General features: G+C 41.4%; 1 protein-coding gene across 1 annotated transcript in view; it reads right to left on the bottom strand.

Moving 5' to 3' along the window:
- Positions 1 to 16808, bottom strand: part of LOC110956030 (trinucleotide repeat-containing gene 6C protein-like) — a 69204-nt gene extending 52396 nt beyond the window's left edge. Inside the window, 3 exon segments of the mRNA XM_051941042.1 lie at positions 2682 to 2703; positions 5177 to 5281; positions 16665 to 16808. Coding sequence (XP_051797002.1) covers positions 2682 to 2703; positions 5177 to 5239 — 85 coding nt within the window. The 5' untranslated portion in view covers positions 5240 to 5281; positions 16665 to 16808.
- Between the last annotated feature and the right edge of the window lie 902 nt (positions 16809 to 17710).

Below are 17710 nucleotides of genomic sequence, written 5' to 3'. Positions count from 1 at the left end.
GCCGAGGCCATCAACAAGCTACTGGAGGGTTAATGAGCTTTTTGTGTTTTCCATTCATGCATTCCTACCCCTATCAAAGACGGGGCACGGCGTACATGCGCGTCAAGGCGCGCATTTACGCGGCGCAGTAAAAGATAACATTATTATAAAGTAGCGTCGCAGCAGTAATTTCATAACAGATTAATTTGCCGTTTCACAGTCGCTTAATTACGCCCAGCGCTTTGTGTTGGAGAGCCATAAATTGCGGTAAGGGGGAATTTATACCAGCGAGCCTCTTGTTGTTGTCACCGCCTCTTCTGCACGTCTTATTCCAAAGAGCGCCGCTTTAACGCATGCAGCAGTCGTGATGATAAACAACATTTTAAAGAACGACAGAAGCAACAGCTGGATCCGGCTGCTGTTAGACTATAAATTGTTCATGTTGTCACTACATATTACCACATCGCTCATTTAAATTATCATTAACAGGACTGACACACGCTCTTTTTTAACATAAGGCTTAGTGTTATCCAACAAAATCAAAGTTTAGCATGTCGGAAATGGGTTTATATTACAGTTTGCTTTGAACTTTAGACTACAGAGATGATTTCTGCAATGTGGAGCGACGATGTGTCGGAGAAGTTTAACTAAAACACATTAAAGCTATTTTTCCTCCATTCTAATGCTGAAAGAAGACATTTCCGCCCAGATAATTAGCGTTTCTTGCTCAAAATAGTGTCAAGTGATGTTTCTTCCTCGCAAAAATGTTTCTTCCTGCCCGCTCGTGTTTTCTGTAGAATATAATTAATCATTTCTGTTTAATATTGCAGTTTCATTTCTGCCTTTTATCTCAAAGAGCGTCGCTTTAACGGATGCAGCAGTCGTGATGATAAACTGCATTTTAAAGAACGACAGAAGAACAGCTGGATCCGGCTGCTGTTACGCTATAAATTGTTCATGTTGTCACTACATCTTACCACATCGCTCAATTAAATTATCATTAACAGGACTGACATGTGGCCTCTTTTTTAACAGCAGGTCTGGGGTTATCCAACAAAATCAGCTTTCTGGTTGCCCTTATTAATAAAGCAGTTTATTATGAATGACAGCTTCCTTCTATCACATGCTGTTCAAACATTACATGCAATGTATGGAGAGCAACTTCATCTAATATAGAGCAACTTTAACTTATTTAGAGCAACTATATCTAACATAGAGCAATTTTAATTCATTGTAGAGCAACCTTAATTAAAACAGAGTAATTTTAATTAACATAGAGCAACTTTAACTCACTGTAGAGCAACTTTAATTAATATAGTGCAACTTTAGCTTATTTAGAGCAACTTTAATTAATATATAGCAACTTTAACTAATTTTTTTTTAGCAATTTAAACTAACAGAGCAAGCTTAGCTAATATAGGCCAACTTTAATTTACTTCAATTACGAATGTACTTATTTTTGAAAGAAAAGCTTTTTTTCCAATGAAGACAACATTAAACAAGTGTTTGACACTAACGTGTCTATGTTCCCCGCTGCAATTTTTAACAGATGTTATTGGAAGAAAATGTTAGTAATAACAGACAATTCCTTCGTGAGATATCGCGCAGGCAAGGATTTCAAAGTCAAATTCAACAAACGCTCGGTGTGACCTTGAAAATAATGCGAAGGTCACCCAAATCGACTGGTGTTGGGGGATCATCCTAATACATGTTGACATCAAGTTTGAAGAAGATCCAACAATTCCTTCATGAGACAAGGATGCGGGACGTACGGACGGACAGACAGAGGTGAATACTAGGTCCCCCTTCGCGCGTTCAGGGACAATGAATCAGAAATAGTCTTTCATGGGTAGTCCATCTCAGTCCCTAAATATCAGTTATCTTGATTACTAATAATCGGTAAAACACATCAGTTGATCCCTAGTCTGAACACAGCTTCTAATTCTGCGTGTTCTTTTTTTTGCCATTATTTAGCAACGCTGCCAACATCTACCAGCCGACACAACCAGATTTTGCCCTGCCTGCCCCCATCTGCCTCCTCAGATCTGCTCCGGGGCTAACCGCCTGCCCGCCTCTGTCTGGTCATTAGGAGCTCCGGCTCGAGGAACAACAGAATCCACCTTTCAGCCGACTTTATTCAGACGTCGGGTTTGTTTGTCGGCCATTTCGCTCGGTTCTCTTTTCTTCTGAGAGTCCTCCTCACCTCTACCCTCCTAGGTACGCCTGAGGAGCCCACAGGGAGGCCTGAGGAGCAGCTGCACCATCCCCACGCTCCTTATTAGTCCAGCACGGCACCTGGCTTCCATCCTGGCTCAGGTAGACCACCTGGCTGCCGCTAATGTCTTCAGTTAGAAATGTTTCACTTTATCAGAAGCTAATCTCTCACACTAAATCCACACAGCAGTGAAGAAACTGAGCTCAGTGGCTAAAAAGGCGATTTCCACACAGTCTTACTGAGCTATCCGACTAATTAGGCTGATTAACAATTTAGCGCCTCCGCACTGAGAGTCTCCCTCCTGTTTGAAAACACGTCTCAAATTCGTAGCAAAGGTCGCGGCACATAAATCTGGCAAAGGGTAATTGTGCAGAGAATCCATGTGGTGTTTCGAGCACAGCAGAAGATTTACAGACAAACCTAAATGATCTATTTTATCGTACAAAATGCATCAGTTTAACGAGTTAAATAAAGCAGCTCCACTCACCTTTGGTTATCTGTTCTGTGGCCTGAAACAAAGAGGAGAATATATATTAGTGATAGAGAGAAGTGACAATGGAATGCATCTTTTACATGTAGGTTTCATCTGTTCAAAAGTTTGGGGTCCTCCAGACAATGACATGCTTTCCATGAAAACTCATACTTTTATTTATGCTGCTAACATGGCAAAAATAAGGCAAAAATAACAACATTTCTAATGTTCCAAACTGCTGAACGATAGTGTACGTGAATTATAATTACTCCATATTATTCAAAGTTGCTCAAAAATGGGTTAAAGTTGCTCTATAATAGTGAAAGTTGTTCTATATTAAAGTTGCTTAAAATGAGAAAGTTGGTGTGTATTAAAGTCGCTCTACATTAGCTATAACTCATATTATTAGCCAGCGTTCCTCTATATTAGCCAACGTTGCTCTATATTAAAGTTCCTCTATATTAGTTAAAGTTGCTCTTAATGAGTTAAAGTTGCTCTATATTGAAGTTCCTCTATATTAGTTAAAGTTGCTCTAAATGAATTAACGCTGACCTACACTACTGTTCAAAAGTTTGGGGTCACCCAGACGGTTTTATCGCAGCTCATTCATCTCATCTGCTCTTAGACTGTACATCAGTGGCTGATGCTAGCATATACCGGTCTCATATCACCCCAAACCATAAAATTTGCACAGAAATTCTTGCACTGCTGCATCTTTGCACTTGAACTTATTTTTATTGTGTTGTTTACAGTGTGTCAATGCTACACTATTTCATCCCTGTACATATTATTACTGCCATTTTATTATTTTATTACTATGTTTATTGCTACTCAAGCTGCTGTAACAATGTGAATTTCCCCTGGCGAGGGGAGAAATAAAGGACTATCTTATCTTATGAGCTAACATAACTGCAGAAAAGTTTTAGTCTTTCAACGCCATTAACTACTACAATGTAGCATTAGAACACAGGAGTGATGGTTTCTGGAAATGTTCCTCTGTACCCCTATGGAGATATTCCATTAAAAATCAGCCGTTTACAGCTAGAATAATCATTTACCACATTAACAATGTCTACACTGGATTTATCATTCATTTAATGTTATCTTCATTGAAAAACTGCTTTTCTTTCAAAAATAAGGACATTTCTACGTGACCCTAAGCTTTTAAACGGTAGTGTAGGGTTCATGTATGTGCAGTGAAAGCTATGAAGCACAACTACTGTACAACATGTGAGTCGTACTGCCTCCTCGTCAGCTGCAGAACAGCTCTGAAGCAACTCGCCGGCACAATCAGAACAAAATGTTCAGGGTCTGCTTTTGTTCTGCTCGACGGGGTGAAAGGGTTCATTGCTCCCATGCATTAGAGACACACAAACACACTTCTACCAGCACAGACACAGAAAGGAGACACGCTACGCAAGGACAGCACGTCGACCTGCTGAGCTAACACTGAAACGGACGAAGGAAAAAGCGAGGAAGGAGTAAATGTGCAGTCAGGGCGAGGATGACGACTGCATCAAGTTGCTTCCTGAGGAAACACACATGACAAAATCCATGTGCTCGACATGCATGTTTTCAATCTGCTGTAACTGCTGCTAAAGCACCTGTGCAAAAAACTGTGTGATATACTGTCAAAAGTACTGCAGAGTGCGACTTCATGGCTGTTTCCATTAATAATAATCTGCTTGACATTTTTAAGATCGATCCTCTGGTCAATAAACTCATAATATAGTAAAAAATGTGTGGAAATATTTAGTTTTGTTCAACTGAGAGTCCAAAAGCCAAAAACATTTTATTATCTTCAAGGAAAGTATCAAATTCTGACATCTGAGAACTTCAAACTGAATTTGCACATGAATAAAGTGTTTTCATGGAAAATGTGGAACTGTCTGGGCGACCCCAAACGTTTGAACAGTAGTGTAGGTCAACTTTAACTTTATTTTATTATTATAGAGGAATTTTAATATAGAGCAACTTTAATCAATGACATCAACTTTAACTCATGTAGAGAAACTTTACTTAATACAGAGGAACTTTGACTAATGTAGAGTGACTTTAATATAGAGCAACTTTTACTTCTTCACTGCAACTTTAACTCATTTAGAACAACTTTAATCATTATTATAGGAATCTTAATGTAGAGCAACTTTAATAAATAACATCAACTTTAACTAATGTAGAGCAACTTCAATTCACATACAATGCCGTTCAAAAGCTTGGGGTCACGTAGAAATGCCCTTATTTTCTAAAGAAAAGCATTTTTTTTCTATGAAATTAACATTGAATGAATGATAAATCCAGTGTAGACATTGTTAATGTGCTAAATGACTGTTCTATCTGTAAATGTTTAATGGAATATCTCCATAGGGGTACAGAGGAACATTTCCAGAAACCATCACTCCTGACCTCAAACCTTTGAACGGTAGCGTACATATTTTACTAAACAGTATTCAGAAGCAATTAAAGCCAACAGATGAGGGTACGTTCGCTTCAAAGGAAATGTCTCTTACCTTTTTTTGAGCAGCTTCTTTCTTTTTCTTCTCGTCTTGCTTTTTCTTTTTCTTATCTTCCATCAAATGGTTCTCTTCTCGTGGTTTTTTTGCTTCTTTTCACAGCTTTAATAGAAAAGAGAGAGAGGGGGTTTTATTCCAAGAGCAGTGCTTCGCCTCAGCAGGTGAACGCCAGTGAAAGGCATTTCTCCACATCTTTTTTTTTAGCTGCATTGTTCAGTTCCCGTCCTTCAAGGTAAAATCAGCGTGTCTTTGACTACATTTGTAAGACACACGACCACATGTGCAGCAGTAATACGACCACCAGACGTAAGAACGTGGCCTTCTTCAGCAGGCTGTTTTTGAGCAGCACCCCTCTTGACAAGTGTGCAAACTGTGCACGAGTGCGTTTTGTTTTGGGGGTCTTCAGGGTTGGTTCTGGAAACTATTAGGGAGGCCTTGTCGGTCTGGAGCAGCTGGGGCCCCAGAGATGATTCTCCCACTCTTAAATCTACACACTCAACAAATCCCAACACCATTTACGTGTGGACAGACCTGAGAAACGCAATTCCTGCCGACAAACTCTCTATACCTTACTGCTCGTATCCCACGACTTCTGCATCCACATCAGTCCAACGCTGGAGCTGAAAACCACCTGATGAAGCCGCCTTCTTTTATGTGAAAGAGCATCCAGCTGGGAGCTACTCTACATCCAGCCTACACACGGAAAAAAAACAACTAATAAATAAATAAATAAAAGCCGGCTGCCGGGATTTTAAGGACAGAGGAAGAGGAAGCAGCCTGGAATCGTTGAGCGTTACATGTGAAATCGAACATAAAACCGTCAGTCTTCTCTGCTGCAGGCGACAGCGATGTGAGCCATTGCCTGGCAACAAGCGCTCCCCGAGGCCCCGGTGAGCAGTCAGGTGGAGACAGACAGCGCCCTTCAGCTGCGGAGGTTCAATACTGGAATCGGAAAAAACGAGCAGAGAGGTGAACTTGGGCGAGTGTTACGTGTTAAAGTGCAAATCCGAGTGCCGTGCTGAGCAGCTGAGAGATGACTGAACACTATGCCAAAACTATAAAAACTGTCTTCTTTTTCTTAACCTCTGAGTCACACATCAACCAAAGCTGTGAAGCGACGCTGCAAAAGGTACTCAACTGAGCTTATGTTCTGCTGTGCAACTGTGACAGTAGTGGTAAACCTGTAGGGACGGTTTAAAGGCCGATGCTGATATTTACAGAGCGGATAGGAAGCTAAAATCACGCTGTTACGTTTGTGCATATGATTAAACTCCAAGGAATTAACAAGAAAAGCACTGAGCGCACGCAGTGCTCCACTAAGGCTGCTCAGTCTTTATCATTTCCAATGGATGAACTCTTTAATAAAAAATGACCTTGCACAGAGCACAGATATGTGTTCTGCATGTGTACGTTATGTACGGATACTGAGTCACGTGACCTAAATATGTAGCTGGAGGCAGGAATTGATGGGACTCAGAAACACCCCCACAATTTAATCAGTTGTTCCTTGGATCATTTCTGATGGATAAGTCCTGATAAGTCCTCAGAGGAGGATCTGTAGTAGGATTACAATCAGCTGATGTAGTGTTCACTGGTTGTCATGGTTACAGTGATGCCATGCTATTATCTTGCAATGATACAGAAATCTTTAAAAAAAAATCCGTGGATCCAGACCATAAGCTAATCACTTGGTCCTTAACATTTCTGACCTTCCCTGAACATTTCATTCAAATCTGTTTGAGTAATGTTGCTAACAGACAGACAAACAAACAGAGAAATGTACGCCGACTGTCACATAACTGACAAGAAATTTGACAAAAAACATATCAAGCCACAAAAAAATTGCAGGAAAACACAAACAAGACAAAAAGGAAAAACAAAACGACAAAAACAGGAGACAAATGACAAAAGTCAGGCAAAAAAAGACAAAACAACAAAACAAAACAAAATATTACAAAAATGAGACACAAAATGACAAAAATGAGACAAATGACATAAAACAAAACAAAGACAAGAAAGTTACAAAGCTATAAAAAAAACGACAACAAGCCAGACAAAAAATGAACAAAATGACAAAAATGAGACAAATAAGTAAAAACGACACATGCAAGACAAATTTGCTGAAGCGCATTCTGTCTGCAGAGCAAAAACATGCATAAACTGAATAAACGCCCACTTGTCATCAAAAAACTACACGCAGCGACTCAACCGTCCCTCTGGCAGTCAGTCGATTCCAATTACCTCAAAATGTCATTTATTTGGGCTGATTCACTGGCCGGCCGATTGATTGTGAAACACGTGTTTTGTCTTCTAAATACTGTTGGACAACAAAACAACATCCCTGATTTAAAAAACATTTAAAAAACAAAGTAAAGCAGCACAGCATGGCCTCAGATCAGAAAGGCGTCCAGTCAGAAGTGAAACAGAAGACGAGGCTGTGGGACTGGTTGCTCATAAATAGGGGCCAAAAGGTTTGTGATTGGTCCAGACTGTCACCTGACACCAAAAATAACCAACGCAAGAAGCAAAACTACAAAAAATAGACCAACAACACAAGCGAGACAAATAAAACGACAAAAACGATACACAAAACAATAAATAAAGCAAACACAAAATGACAATAATAAGAAAAACAGAGCGAGACAAAATGGAAACAAAAACAAGAAACAAAACAACAAAAGTCAGACAAATAACAGAAAAAAAATATGAGAAAATATTACAAAAATGAGACACAGTTATCTGCAGTTAATGTCTTCTCTCATTTGTACACTCTGAGGGCCGGATTGGAGCCTCTGGAGGACCGATTTTGGCCCGCGGGCCGCATGTTTGACACCCCTGATCTAAGCAAACAGCAACAGGAATGAACCTAAAAACACCCAAAACTGACAAAGATCAACCAGCTACGGCTACAAATGTTTTATTGTGTTTCTGGAGGACATACTTCTGGATCACCAACTATGAGTGCTCCAAAAACTAAATAAATACCAACTCACTGCAAAAAGATCACAAAAACCTTCCTGAGTCATCTGCCAAACAGGCAACCAAAGAGAAATACACTTATGAACAGACAGCCAGCCTGTAGCTTCAGCACAGTTGAATGAGTTGAACTAAATCTATGGCTGCTTTAACGCCTTATTATTTAAAACAAACACACAGAGGCTCAGTGGGTAGAGTGGCCGTCTTGTAACTGGAAGGTTGCCGGTTCAATCCTCGGCCCGTCGAACTCATGTCGAGGTGAGCAAGACACCTAACCCTAATTGCTCCTGGTCGTGGTTAGCGCCTTGCATGGCAGCTTCCACCAGTGTGTGAATGTGTGTGTGAATGGGTGAATGTGACGTATCATGTAAAGCGCTTTGGATAAAAGCACTATATAAATACAACCATTTACACAAATTTAAAAAATACTGTCAGTAAATAATATCCTCACTGACACCTTCAGTCCATCCTGCAGCTCTACAAGCCTTTAAAAGTGTCCAGACTGCTTAGTAAAACATACAGTGAGCTGCCACTTCAAACTCTAAATGCTCCTTTTTTTTCTACCTCCAGCGGGCTGATAGGGAACCTGCTGGTGCAGCTGCCACGCTAAATATAGCCGGCGCTGCTCCTTTCACAGGCATCAGCGGAGCTCGTGTCATGCAGGATCAGAGGATAAGAGAGATGCTCCAGTTAATGTGAGCTGCTGTCGGCCTGCGACCCGGATGCAGAGAGCGAGCGCCGAGCAAAGCGTCAAAAGGATTCCAGTTTAAGAAACATTCGGTCCCTGAACAGGACAGAGAGTCTCGCTCAATGAGGGCTGCCGTGTAGCTCCAAACATCTGCCTGGCTCGGACAGATGTGCGTCCTTTGGGATCAGAGCACTGACTGATGGTGGAGGGATGGAAATACCAGTGTCTCCTGCCCTCTGATAGATTTTAGATCATATGAATGCAAGACACAATTTTGATAAAACAATTTTTCTGCTGTTGTTCATGAGAATAAAATCACTTTTGAGGAGCCGTTTCATGCAGATCCATCCATCATCTACACACCTTAATCCTCATTAAGGGGCGCTGGAGTCTGTCCCAACTGACTGAGGGTGAAAGTTCACCTGGACAGGTAACAGTCTATCACAGGGCTACACATAGAGAGAAGCAGCACACCTTCCAACACACCTACAGACAATTTAGAATCACCAGGTAACCTCAGCATGTTTTTGGACTGTGGGAGGAAGCTGGAGAACCTGGAGAAAAGCCACACATGCACATGGAGAACATGCTAACTCCATGCAGAAAGATCAGGAGAAAGCTGGGACCCAAACTGTGGATCTTCTAGCTGCATGGTGACAGTGCTAACCACTGATTCCAAGACTGGCGTAACTGAAAACGTAAAATAGAAACAGGAGGGATTAAATTAGGACGCTCTCGACTCAGATTCATCAGTTTATCTCCTGCTGTTCATCTCTATTTTCTTAATCTTTCTTTGTTTTGGCACTTTTTTTGCCCACTCAGGTTCATATCTTAAAGTATTATTATTGTTTTCCAGACTCTGTTTCAGGTTAATTCTGGGGCTGCCTGCTAACTTAGCCGCTAGCTCTTAGCGTAGCTTTAGCCACTGTGAGAGAAGGTAGCATCCTGGTTTCTTGTTCAGTTTTTTTCTGCTTGAAAGAAATTTCTGAGACCAGAGAGAGAGGAGGCTGCGTCATCACTCACATTCACACCTACGGACAATTTAGAGTCACCAATTAACCTCAGCATGTTTTTGGACTGTGGGAGGAAGCTGGAGAAAACCCACACATGCACAGGGAGAACATGGAAACTCCATGCAGAAAGATCCCAGGAAGACCAGGACGCAAAACAAGGATCTTCTAGCGGCGACGGTGCTAACCACTAGTCCACCGTGCAGCCTCGGGGAAGCCCTTTCATCAAATGTAAATTAGCGCATTAATGACGACAACACAAACAAATCACACAGACAGCAGAGCAGCTTTGATTTGATGTTTACTCAAAGAGCAGCATGAGCAGCGCGTTACGAGCCTGTGGCAGGAAGCTCGGCTCGTCTGGATGTAAAGGACGCAGGTCAATGAGCTCAGCTCTGCTGTGGAATTACACCGTCCTGTCAGAACAACAGGATTAGAGCTCAGTGTCCTCTTAAAACCAGACACTCACTCGGCTGACAAAGGAAGGCAAAAAAAAAAAAAAAGAGAAAACACAGACTGGGGAAGAGCTCAAGGACGGTCTAATAATAAAAGCAGGTGAAAAACTGGAAGGAGAGTCGCGGGGCGAACCACCAACGCCTCATGCAAATGCTTTGCTGCCCCACATTGGAGCGATGAAGATGAGGGGGCTGCGAATGATGGGGCTGGTTTGTGTGCATGTGTGAGCGTTGGGGAAGGGGTGCTAGACGGCAGTCGCTGGGCACGCAGCCAGGAATGCCATCGCTGTGAGCCAAACGAGAGCACGGCGAGCACCGGGGAGAAGGCTCGCTAGCAGCCACAGCGACGGGCAGAAAGCACAGCGCCCTCTGCTCGTCTGCCAGCCTGGTAAACCTGCAGCGTTTAGTGGCTGTAGAGAAACCAAATGACGTGGTACACTGCTCAAAATGACAAAAGTCAGACAAAAAAGACAACAACAAGAACAGAGAAAATATTACAAAAATGAGACACAAAATGACAAAGATGAAACACAAAACAACAAAAAATTAGACAAATGACACAAAAGAGACAAAAAAGTTACAAAGCAACAGAAAATGGATAGAAAAGAGACAAAAAACGACAAAGATGAGAAACAAAACGACAAAACAAATGGACAAACAACATAAACAATACAAAAATGACAAAAATGAGAAACAAAACAACAAAAATGCAAACAAAAAACAAAGCAAGGCAAAAAAAACACAAAACAATGCACAAAACAACAAATAAAGCAAAACACAAAACAAAAAAAGTAAGACAAAAAACACATGCGAGACAAAAAGGAAACTCAAAAAGACAAAAATGAGAAACAAAAAAAAATTCCACAAGCGAGACCAAAAATGACAACAAAAGCATGAGACAAACGACAAGTCTGACAAAAAACAACAAACACAGGAGAAAATATTATAAAAATGAGACACAAAACGACAAAAAAATGAGATAAACGACACGAAACACAAGAAAGAAGAGACAAAAAAGTTACAAAGCAGGGCTCCCGACTAACTTTTCTTTCTAGGAGCACAGTGGTCCCCAACTTAAAATTTTAAGAGCGCAAGCAGAAAATTTAGGGGCGCACATCAGAATCGACATGCAAAGGAAATATTCACATTTCCTGTCATTTTCACTGTATTACTGATAAATACGAGCACAATAAATACAGAAACTATGTTTTCAATTCAAAATTTATTGTACAGCACTTGACACAAAATAGCAAGAAAAGCAGTCAGAGTGCAGTACTCCACCAAGGCTGCTCAGTTGAAGCATAATTTCCGACAGATGAAATCTTTAATAAACTAGAAAAGCACTGGAGAGTGCAGACCTCCGCCAGGCCATCGCTCAATTGTACAGATGACCAATCGGAGTTTATTTGTCTGTCTGTCTGTTAACAGCATAACCCATAACGTAATGGACGGATTTAATTTAGTTTTAACAGTTTGTGCACAAAGCATAACATTCATGTACAGTGTAACAGCACAGTGTTTTGACGCACGCACATAACGGTAGCGTTGCCCGAGCATGTGACGGTACCGTACGCGTCGCCGCGGCTTTGTTTCGTCGGTCCCGACTCGCGAGGACAGGCCGAACCGGCCGCGCGGTATTCAGCCGTCGCCTGGGATCGATCCGGCGACCTCTGTCTGTACAATTGAGAACTAAAGGCGGCCATCCCTCGCAATTGTCCTTCGACCTTCAAAAAAAAAAAATCCTGGATCCAGACGGTGATCCGGATCACCTCCAAAATCTAATCGATTGTTACTTTTGCTCTGTCCGGACATCCTGTCAAAATTTGGTGAAAATCCGTCCATGACTTTTTGAGTTATGCTGTACACACACACACACACACACACACACACACACACACACACACACACACACACACACACACACACACACACACACACACACACACACACACACACACACACACACACACACACACACACACACACACACACACACACACACACACACACACACACACACACACACACACACACACACACACAGGTGATTACATTACCTCCTGGCGGAGGTAAAAAGACCTTGTGCTGAGCACAGGCATGTGTTCTGCAGGTGCATCTTATGTATTTATACCGGATCACATGTAAATTACTCTTATAAATGTCTGTTGATCAGTTCATCAATTTCGGCAAGCCTTTGTTTTGCTAGTGTTAAAATAACTGTTTCCTCCAGGCTTTTATTTTGAAGGCACATTTTTAATGCTACCAGCTCATTTGCACATTATGTCTACTGGACTGAAGTGTGGAGCAGAAGTTTGTCAGCAACAAAAATATTCAGTAGTAATGAAAAAAAACGGCAAATTTACCGGTGGCACATGCGCGAGTAGATGAAACATTTACTCGCACTCGCTCAAATTTTGGTCGCAAAACGCGACCATTTAGTCGCAGTCTGGAGCACTGCAAAGCCACAAAAAATGGACACAAATGAGACAAAAAAGGAACAAAGTGACAAAACAATGGACAAAAACATGACACAAACAAGACCAAAACGACAATAAAAACATGAGCCAAATGACACAAAGGTCTGACAAAAAAACAAGGCAAAATAAAATAAAACAGACACAAAATGACAAAAGACCAATGAGCGATGTAGTATTTTACTTTATGATCAAAACATCTTGGCCCTCAAGTGGGCCACTTTTGGCCCGTGGGCCGCATGTTTGACACCTCTGCTCTAAGGGATAATCTTGCAAGCCAAATAAGAGCACTTAGGAGCAGGCTTGCTAGCAGCCACAGCGACCTGCAGAAAGCACAGCGCCCTCTGCTCGTCTGCCAGCCTGGTAAACCTGCAGAACAAACCCTACAGAAGGTAAAATGTGTCCCTGCCACCTTTAGTTGGTTTACAAACTGCTGGCTAAGCACCGGCTGTAAGTCCTTGTGCTCTGCAAAGAGGATTGCGCTCTGTAAAACCACTTGAAGCTATTCTCAGTGTGCTGGTGCTAATGCTTTCTGACCCAGACTAATGACAAGGAAAAGAGAAACTTGTGCTGCTCTCCTGGCTCCGTGAACAGGCCCTAAAATAACCCCGTCCACCAGGCCCGCCTCCAGCCCCGGTGTCAGCTGGGAGCTCCAGAGGTAACACACTCTACTGGTCCAGCAGATCAGAGAGAAACCCAACAAATGTCTGATTAAAACCCAATCACGTAGCTCTCTCACTACTTCCACGTTTGTCTTCATGAATCCAAACGGGTGCAGTAATAGTCTGTATGCAGGAGAGCTCTCAGCTGCATGAGGACTGATGGCTGCAGGTTTGTGTTTCTGGAAAGGACAGTTAGGGAAACGCTTTAAAGTAGCATTTATCTAAAAAAAAAAATACTGCCAGGAGGCTGACGCCTAATCACAGAAAATTAGAACATGTTTGATACGGAACTGATGGGAGCACGGCTAACAGTGTAGCACAGGGGTGTCCAACATGAGGCCTGTGGGCCAAAAGTGGTCCCCAGAGGCTCCAATTCGGCCCTCAAAGTGTAAAAATTAGAGAAGACATTAACCGCAATTTGTAAAATTAGAATTTCAAATAATTTCTAGACCATAACAAGTTGTTTAGATCATAAAGTAAAATACTAGATTGCTCATTGTTCTTTTGTTGTTTTCTGTCTCATTTTTGTTGTTTATTTGTCTGACTTGTTGTTTTTGTTGTCTGGTTTTTGTTGTCTTATTTTGTCATTTTTTGTCTGGCTTGTGTTTCTTGTCTTATTCTTGGCATTTTGTGTTTTGCTTTATTCTTTGTTTTGTGCATCATTCACGCTTTTGTAATGTTTTGTCTCATTTTTGTCGCTTTGTTACTTATTTTCTAATTTTTTGTCTCCTGTTTGGTTTTATTTCCTGTCGTTTGTCTCATTTTTTTGTCATTTTGTCTCGTTTTTGTCATTTTGTCTTGTTTCTGTAATATTTTGTCTTGTTTTTGTTGTTTTTTTTTTTTAAAGTAAAATACTCTGTCATTCAGTTCCAGATAGCTGTGACTGAACGTTTTGTGTATTTGTAGGTTAACTGTGATCTGGAAGTTGTAATGTGTAAATGATAAACTGAGGCATGATGTTGATGAAATTGAATTTATTTTTCTAAACAAACTGCAGGTTGTTTATGATGTTTTGTAAAAAGATCATTTATTAAATGTGAACATTTTCAGTAGGTACATTTTTGGCACTAAAACAAAGGAAACGTGGAGTTGTGGTTCTTTATAGGTTATTATGCTGTGGTTTTACTGGTCTGGATAACTTCAGATCAAACTGGGCTGAATGTGGAGCTGAACTAAGATGCCTTTGACACCCCTGGTCTACCAGCAACAAACTGCACAGCATTTTAAAAACAGCATCCTAGCAAACCAAAAAAACTCCAACTGCAAAAACTTCTCGCAGAATGCAAGCTCATCATTTCCACTTAAGACTCCAGCTAAGCATCTGATCGCTGACACCAAACCAAATGACACAATCTGGCAAAACGCCCCTCAGCCCTCCAGCCAGGCATGAAAGCAAGAAAAGCCATCGGGAGTTTTGAACTGAAAGTTAGGCCGTATAGTAATCGCAGTGTTTAGTGGCCTGTTTTTGTTATCAAGCCCCCTTTGGCGCCTCTCTGTGAACACACACTGCCTCTTTCAGGGCGCTGACTGGGGCCTCTAACCCCCATCAGACCCCTCAAACCCACCGGCTCTTCATCCTCTGCCAGGCTCAGAATCAAATTAGGAACTCTGACACATTAGTAAAACCAGCGGGGCCTCAGAGCTTACGTCAGTCTGCCCTCTGCATGCATCGGGGCGCTGGCATTCCCACGTCTGCACACCCTGCCTTCTCCTGTGTGTCACTGCAGGATGTCAGGCTGCAGAGGTGGTTGGATCACTGATGCATCATGGATCATTTCTCCTACCAGCAGGATTTGCATTGTTTTACCATGTTATTTGGCGTCTTTTCCTTCAATATGGCATGTGAGCTACTGGATACCTTGAATCTATCTAAAAAAATGACCTGGCAAGTTAGATTTCCTGCAGATACAGTTAAACTTTAATAGAAAAAAGCCCAATTACCACTCCAAGACTGTATTTAAGCAATGCAAAGAGCGACTACTTGTGAAACAGCTGCAGAGTAAACAAGGATGCACATGCAAAAATCACTCCTATTAGTAAATCAAGCTGCTCTGAAACACTAGTTTACCTTATTGTTTTTTTACTAGTCCTACTGGACGCCTTGGATTCCCCCAATCTGTGTATTTTTCTATCCATCTAAGACCTGAGAAGTTAGATTTCCTGCAGATGCAGTTAAAATTCTACATAAAAAAGCCCAATTATCACTCCAATAGTCTGTTTAATCAATGCAAAGAGAGATTGTTTGTGCAGTAGCTGCAGAATAAACAAGGATGCACATGCAAACAACCACTATTACTAGTAAATTAAACTGCTCTAAGACATGTTTTCTTACTAGCACTCCTGGACACCTTGAATCTATCTAAAAATGACATGATAAGCTCAATTTCCACAAGATACAGTTAAATTTTAATAGAAAAAAGCCCAATATCCAGTCTAAGATTCTATTTAAGCAATGCAAAGGCAGATTAATTGTGCAGCAGCTGCAGAATAAACAAGGATGCACATGCAAACAAATTACTATTATCAGTAAATTAAGCTGCCATTGAACATTATTTTTCATACTGGAGCAACTGGACGCCTTGAATCTATCTTAAAATGACCTGATAAGCTGCATTTCCTACAGATACGGTTAAAATTTAATAGAAAAAAAACCAATTACCACTCTAAGACTGTATTTCAGCAGTGCAATAGGAGATTATTTGTGCTACAGCTGCAGAATAAACAGGGATGCACACACAAACAACCACTACTGTTACTAGTGAATTAAACCGTGGAAGCACAGCAGCAGTGTGTGTGCAGAGTGCAGCAGGTAAAGTGGGCTCTGCTAATGCGTTTAAAGCCAGTCAGGTGATGCATGTTAAATCCAGGCAGCTCTCTCGGGCAGTAAAATCCACGTCGAGCCGAGTCCCGCCGATGTTTGCCGAAGCTGCTGCAAACACTCGACGAAGCACAAACGCCAGGAATCGTCGGAGCTAAGCTAACCAGCCCCGAGTTAGCACGAAGAAAAAGCCTAAAAATACCCCGCAGATAACGGAGACGACACTGATGTCAGAGTGGGCTGAAGCTGGGGACGTTTTCCTCCCCGGCGCAGCTGCCATGTTTAACGGCGAGATTCCGCGATATTTCCGCAAGTGGGGAGAAAAACAACGGCGGGGAGAGGAAAATAAAAGGGGGTGCAAAATGCGTCGAGCTACGGCGAAGAGTGAGAGTAAAATCCTACCATGAAGCGTTCAGTAGGTTCTCATCGGCGGCGGAGCCTCTGCAGCCATTTTGTAGTAACTGACCGGAGCAGGAGACGGTTGAATCGGTGCTAACGGGGGGGAGGAGGAGGGAGGAGCCTCACCTTGGGCCATGTGACCTTCAATAACAAAACAAACGGGTCCCGCTCCCACACGCCCCGCCCCCACGGCCCGCCGTCTCCATGACAACTGCAGCCCCTCCATCACCGGCCTGCTGATGTGCTCCAGCTGTGCGCCTTTTTTTAGAGGTTTATTTATTTATTTTTTATTTCCAGCAAGAAGAAGAAGAAGGAGAAAGTGAGCAGGTAGAAGAGTCAAAGACCTGAGAGGGGAAAAGTGTCCAACAGGGATGAATATTAGTGCAGCTGAGTTCTAACGCCAACAGAGGGCACAATTTCTACAACAAACACTCAGAGGATAATGCACACTCTGCTGCTGCTGCATGTCTGCATCTGTGCCACATGCATTAAATTCATGCACAGCTTCTCAAATATGACTATTACTCATCCTTTGCACATGTCAGCTCACTTACACCAAAGATTATCTGACTTTGCACATTCTCGGATGAATAATGTGCACATTTCTGCACACTGTAAATATTTCTTTCACTTTTTCATTTTTTATTTTATTATTTGTAGTATTGAGCATTTCTGTGCATGGTAATTATTTCTATTACTTTTATATACATTTTTACAATTCCTTGCATATTTGTGGGTGAATAACTTGCACATTTCTGCACACTATAAATATTTGTTTTGCTTTTTAATAATTTTCTTATAATTTCTTGGACATTTTCAGGTGAATAATTTCCAAATTCCTGCATGCTGTAAATATTTATTTTATTTTTTCGAACTTCTTGCATCCTCAGGCGAATAATTTGCACATTTCTGCACACTGTAAATATTTATTTTACTTATTCTATTTTTTACTTTATTATTATTATTATTATACATTCTCAGATGAATCATTTGCACATTTCTGCACATGGAAAAGTTTTTTATAAATATTTTCAATAATTTCTTGCAGA

Source organism: Acanthochromis polyacanthus, chromosome 21 (genome assembly GCF_021347895.1).
Source record: "Acanthochromis polyacanthus isolate Apoly-LR-REF ecotype Palm Island chromosome 21, KAUST_Apoly_ChrSc, whole genome shotgun sequence".
Classification (NCBI taxonomy): domain Eukaryota; kingdom Metazoa; phylum Chordata; class Actinopteri; family Pomacentridae; genus Acanthochromis; species Acanthochromis polyacanthus.
This window is presented reverse-complemented; position numbering and strand designations above follow the sequence as displayed.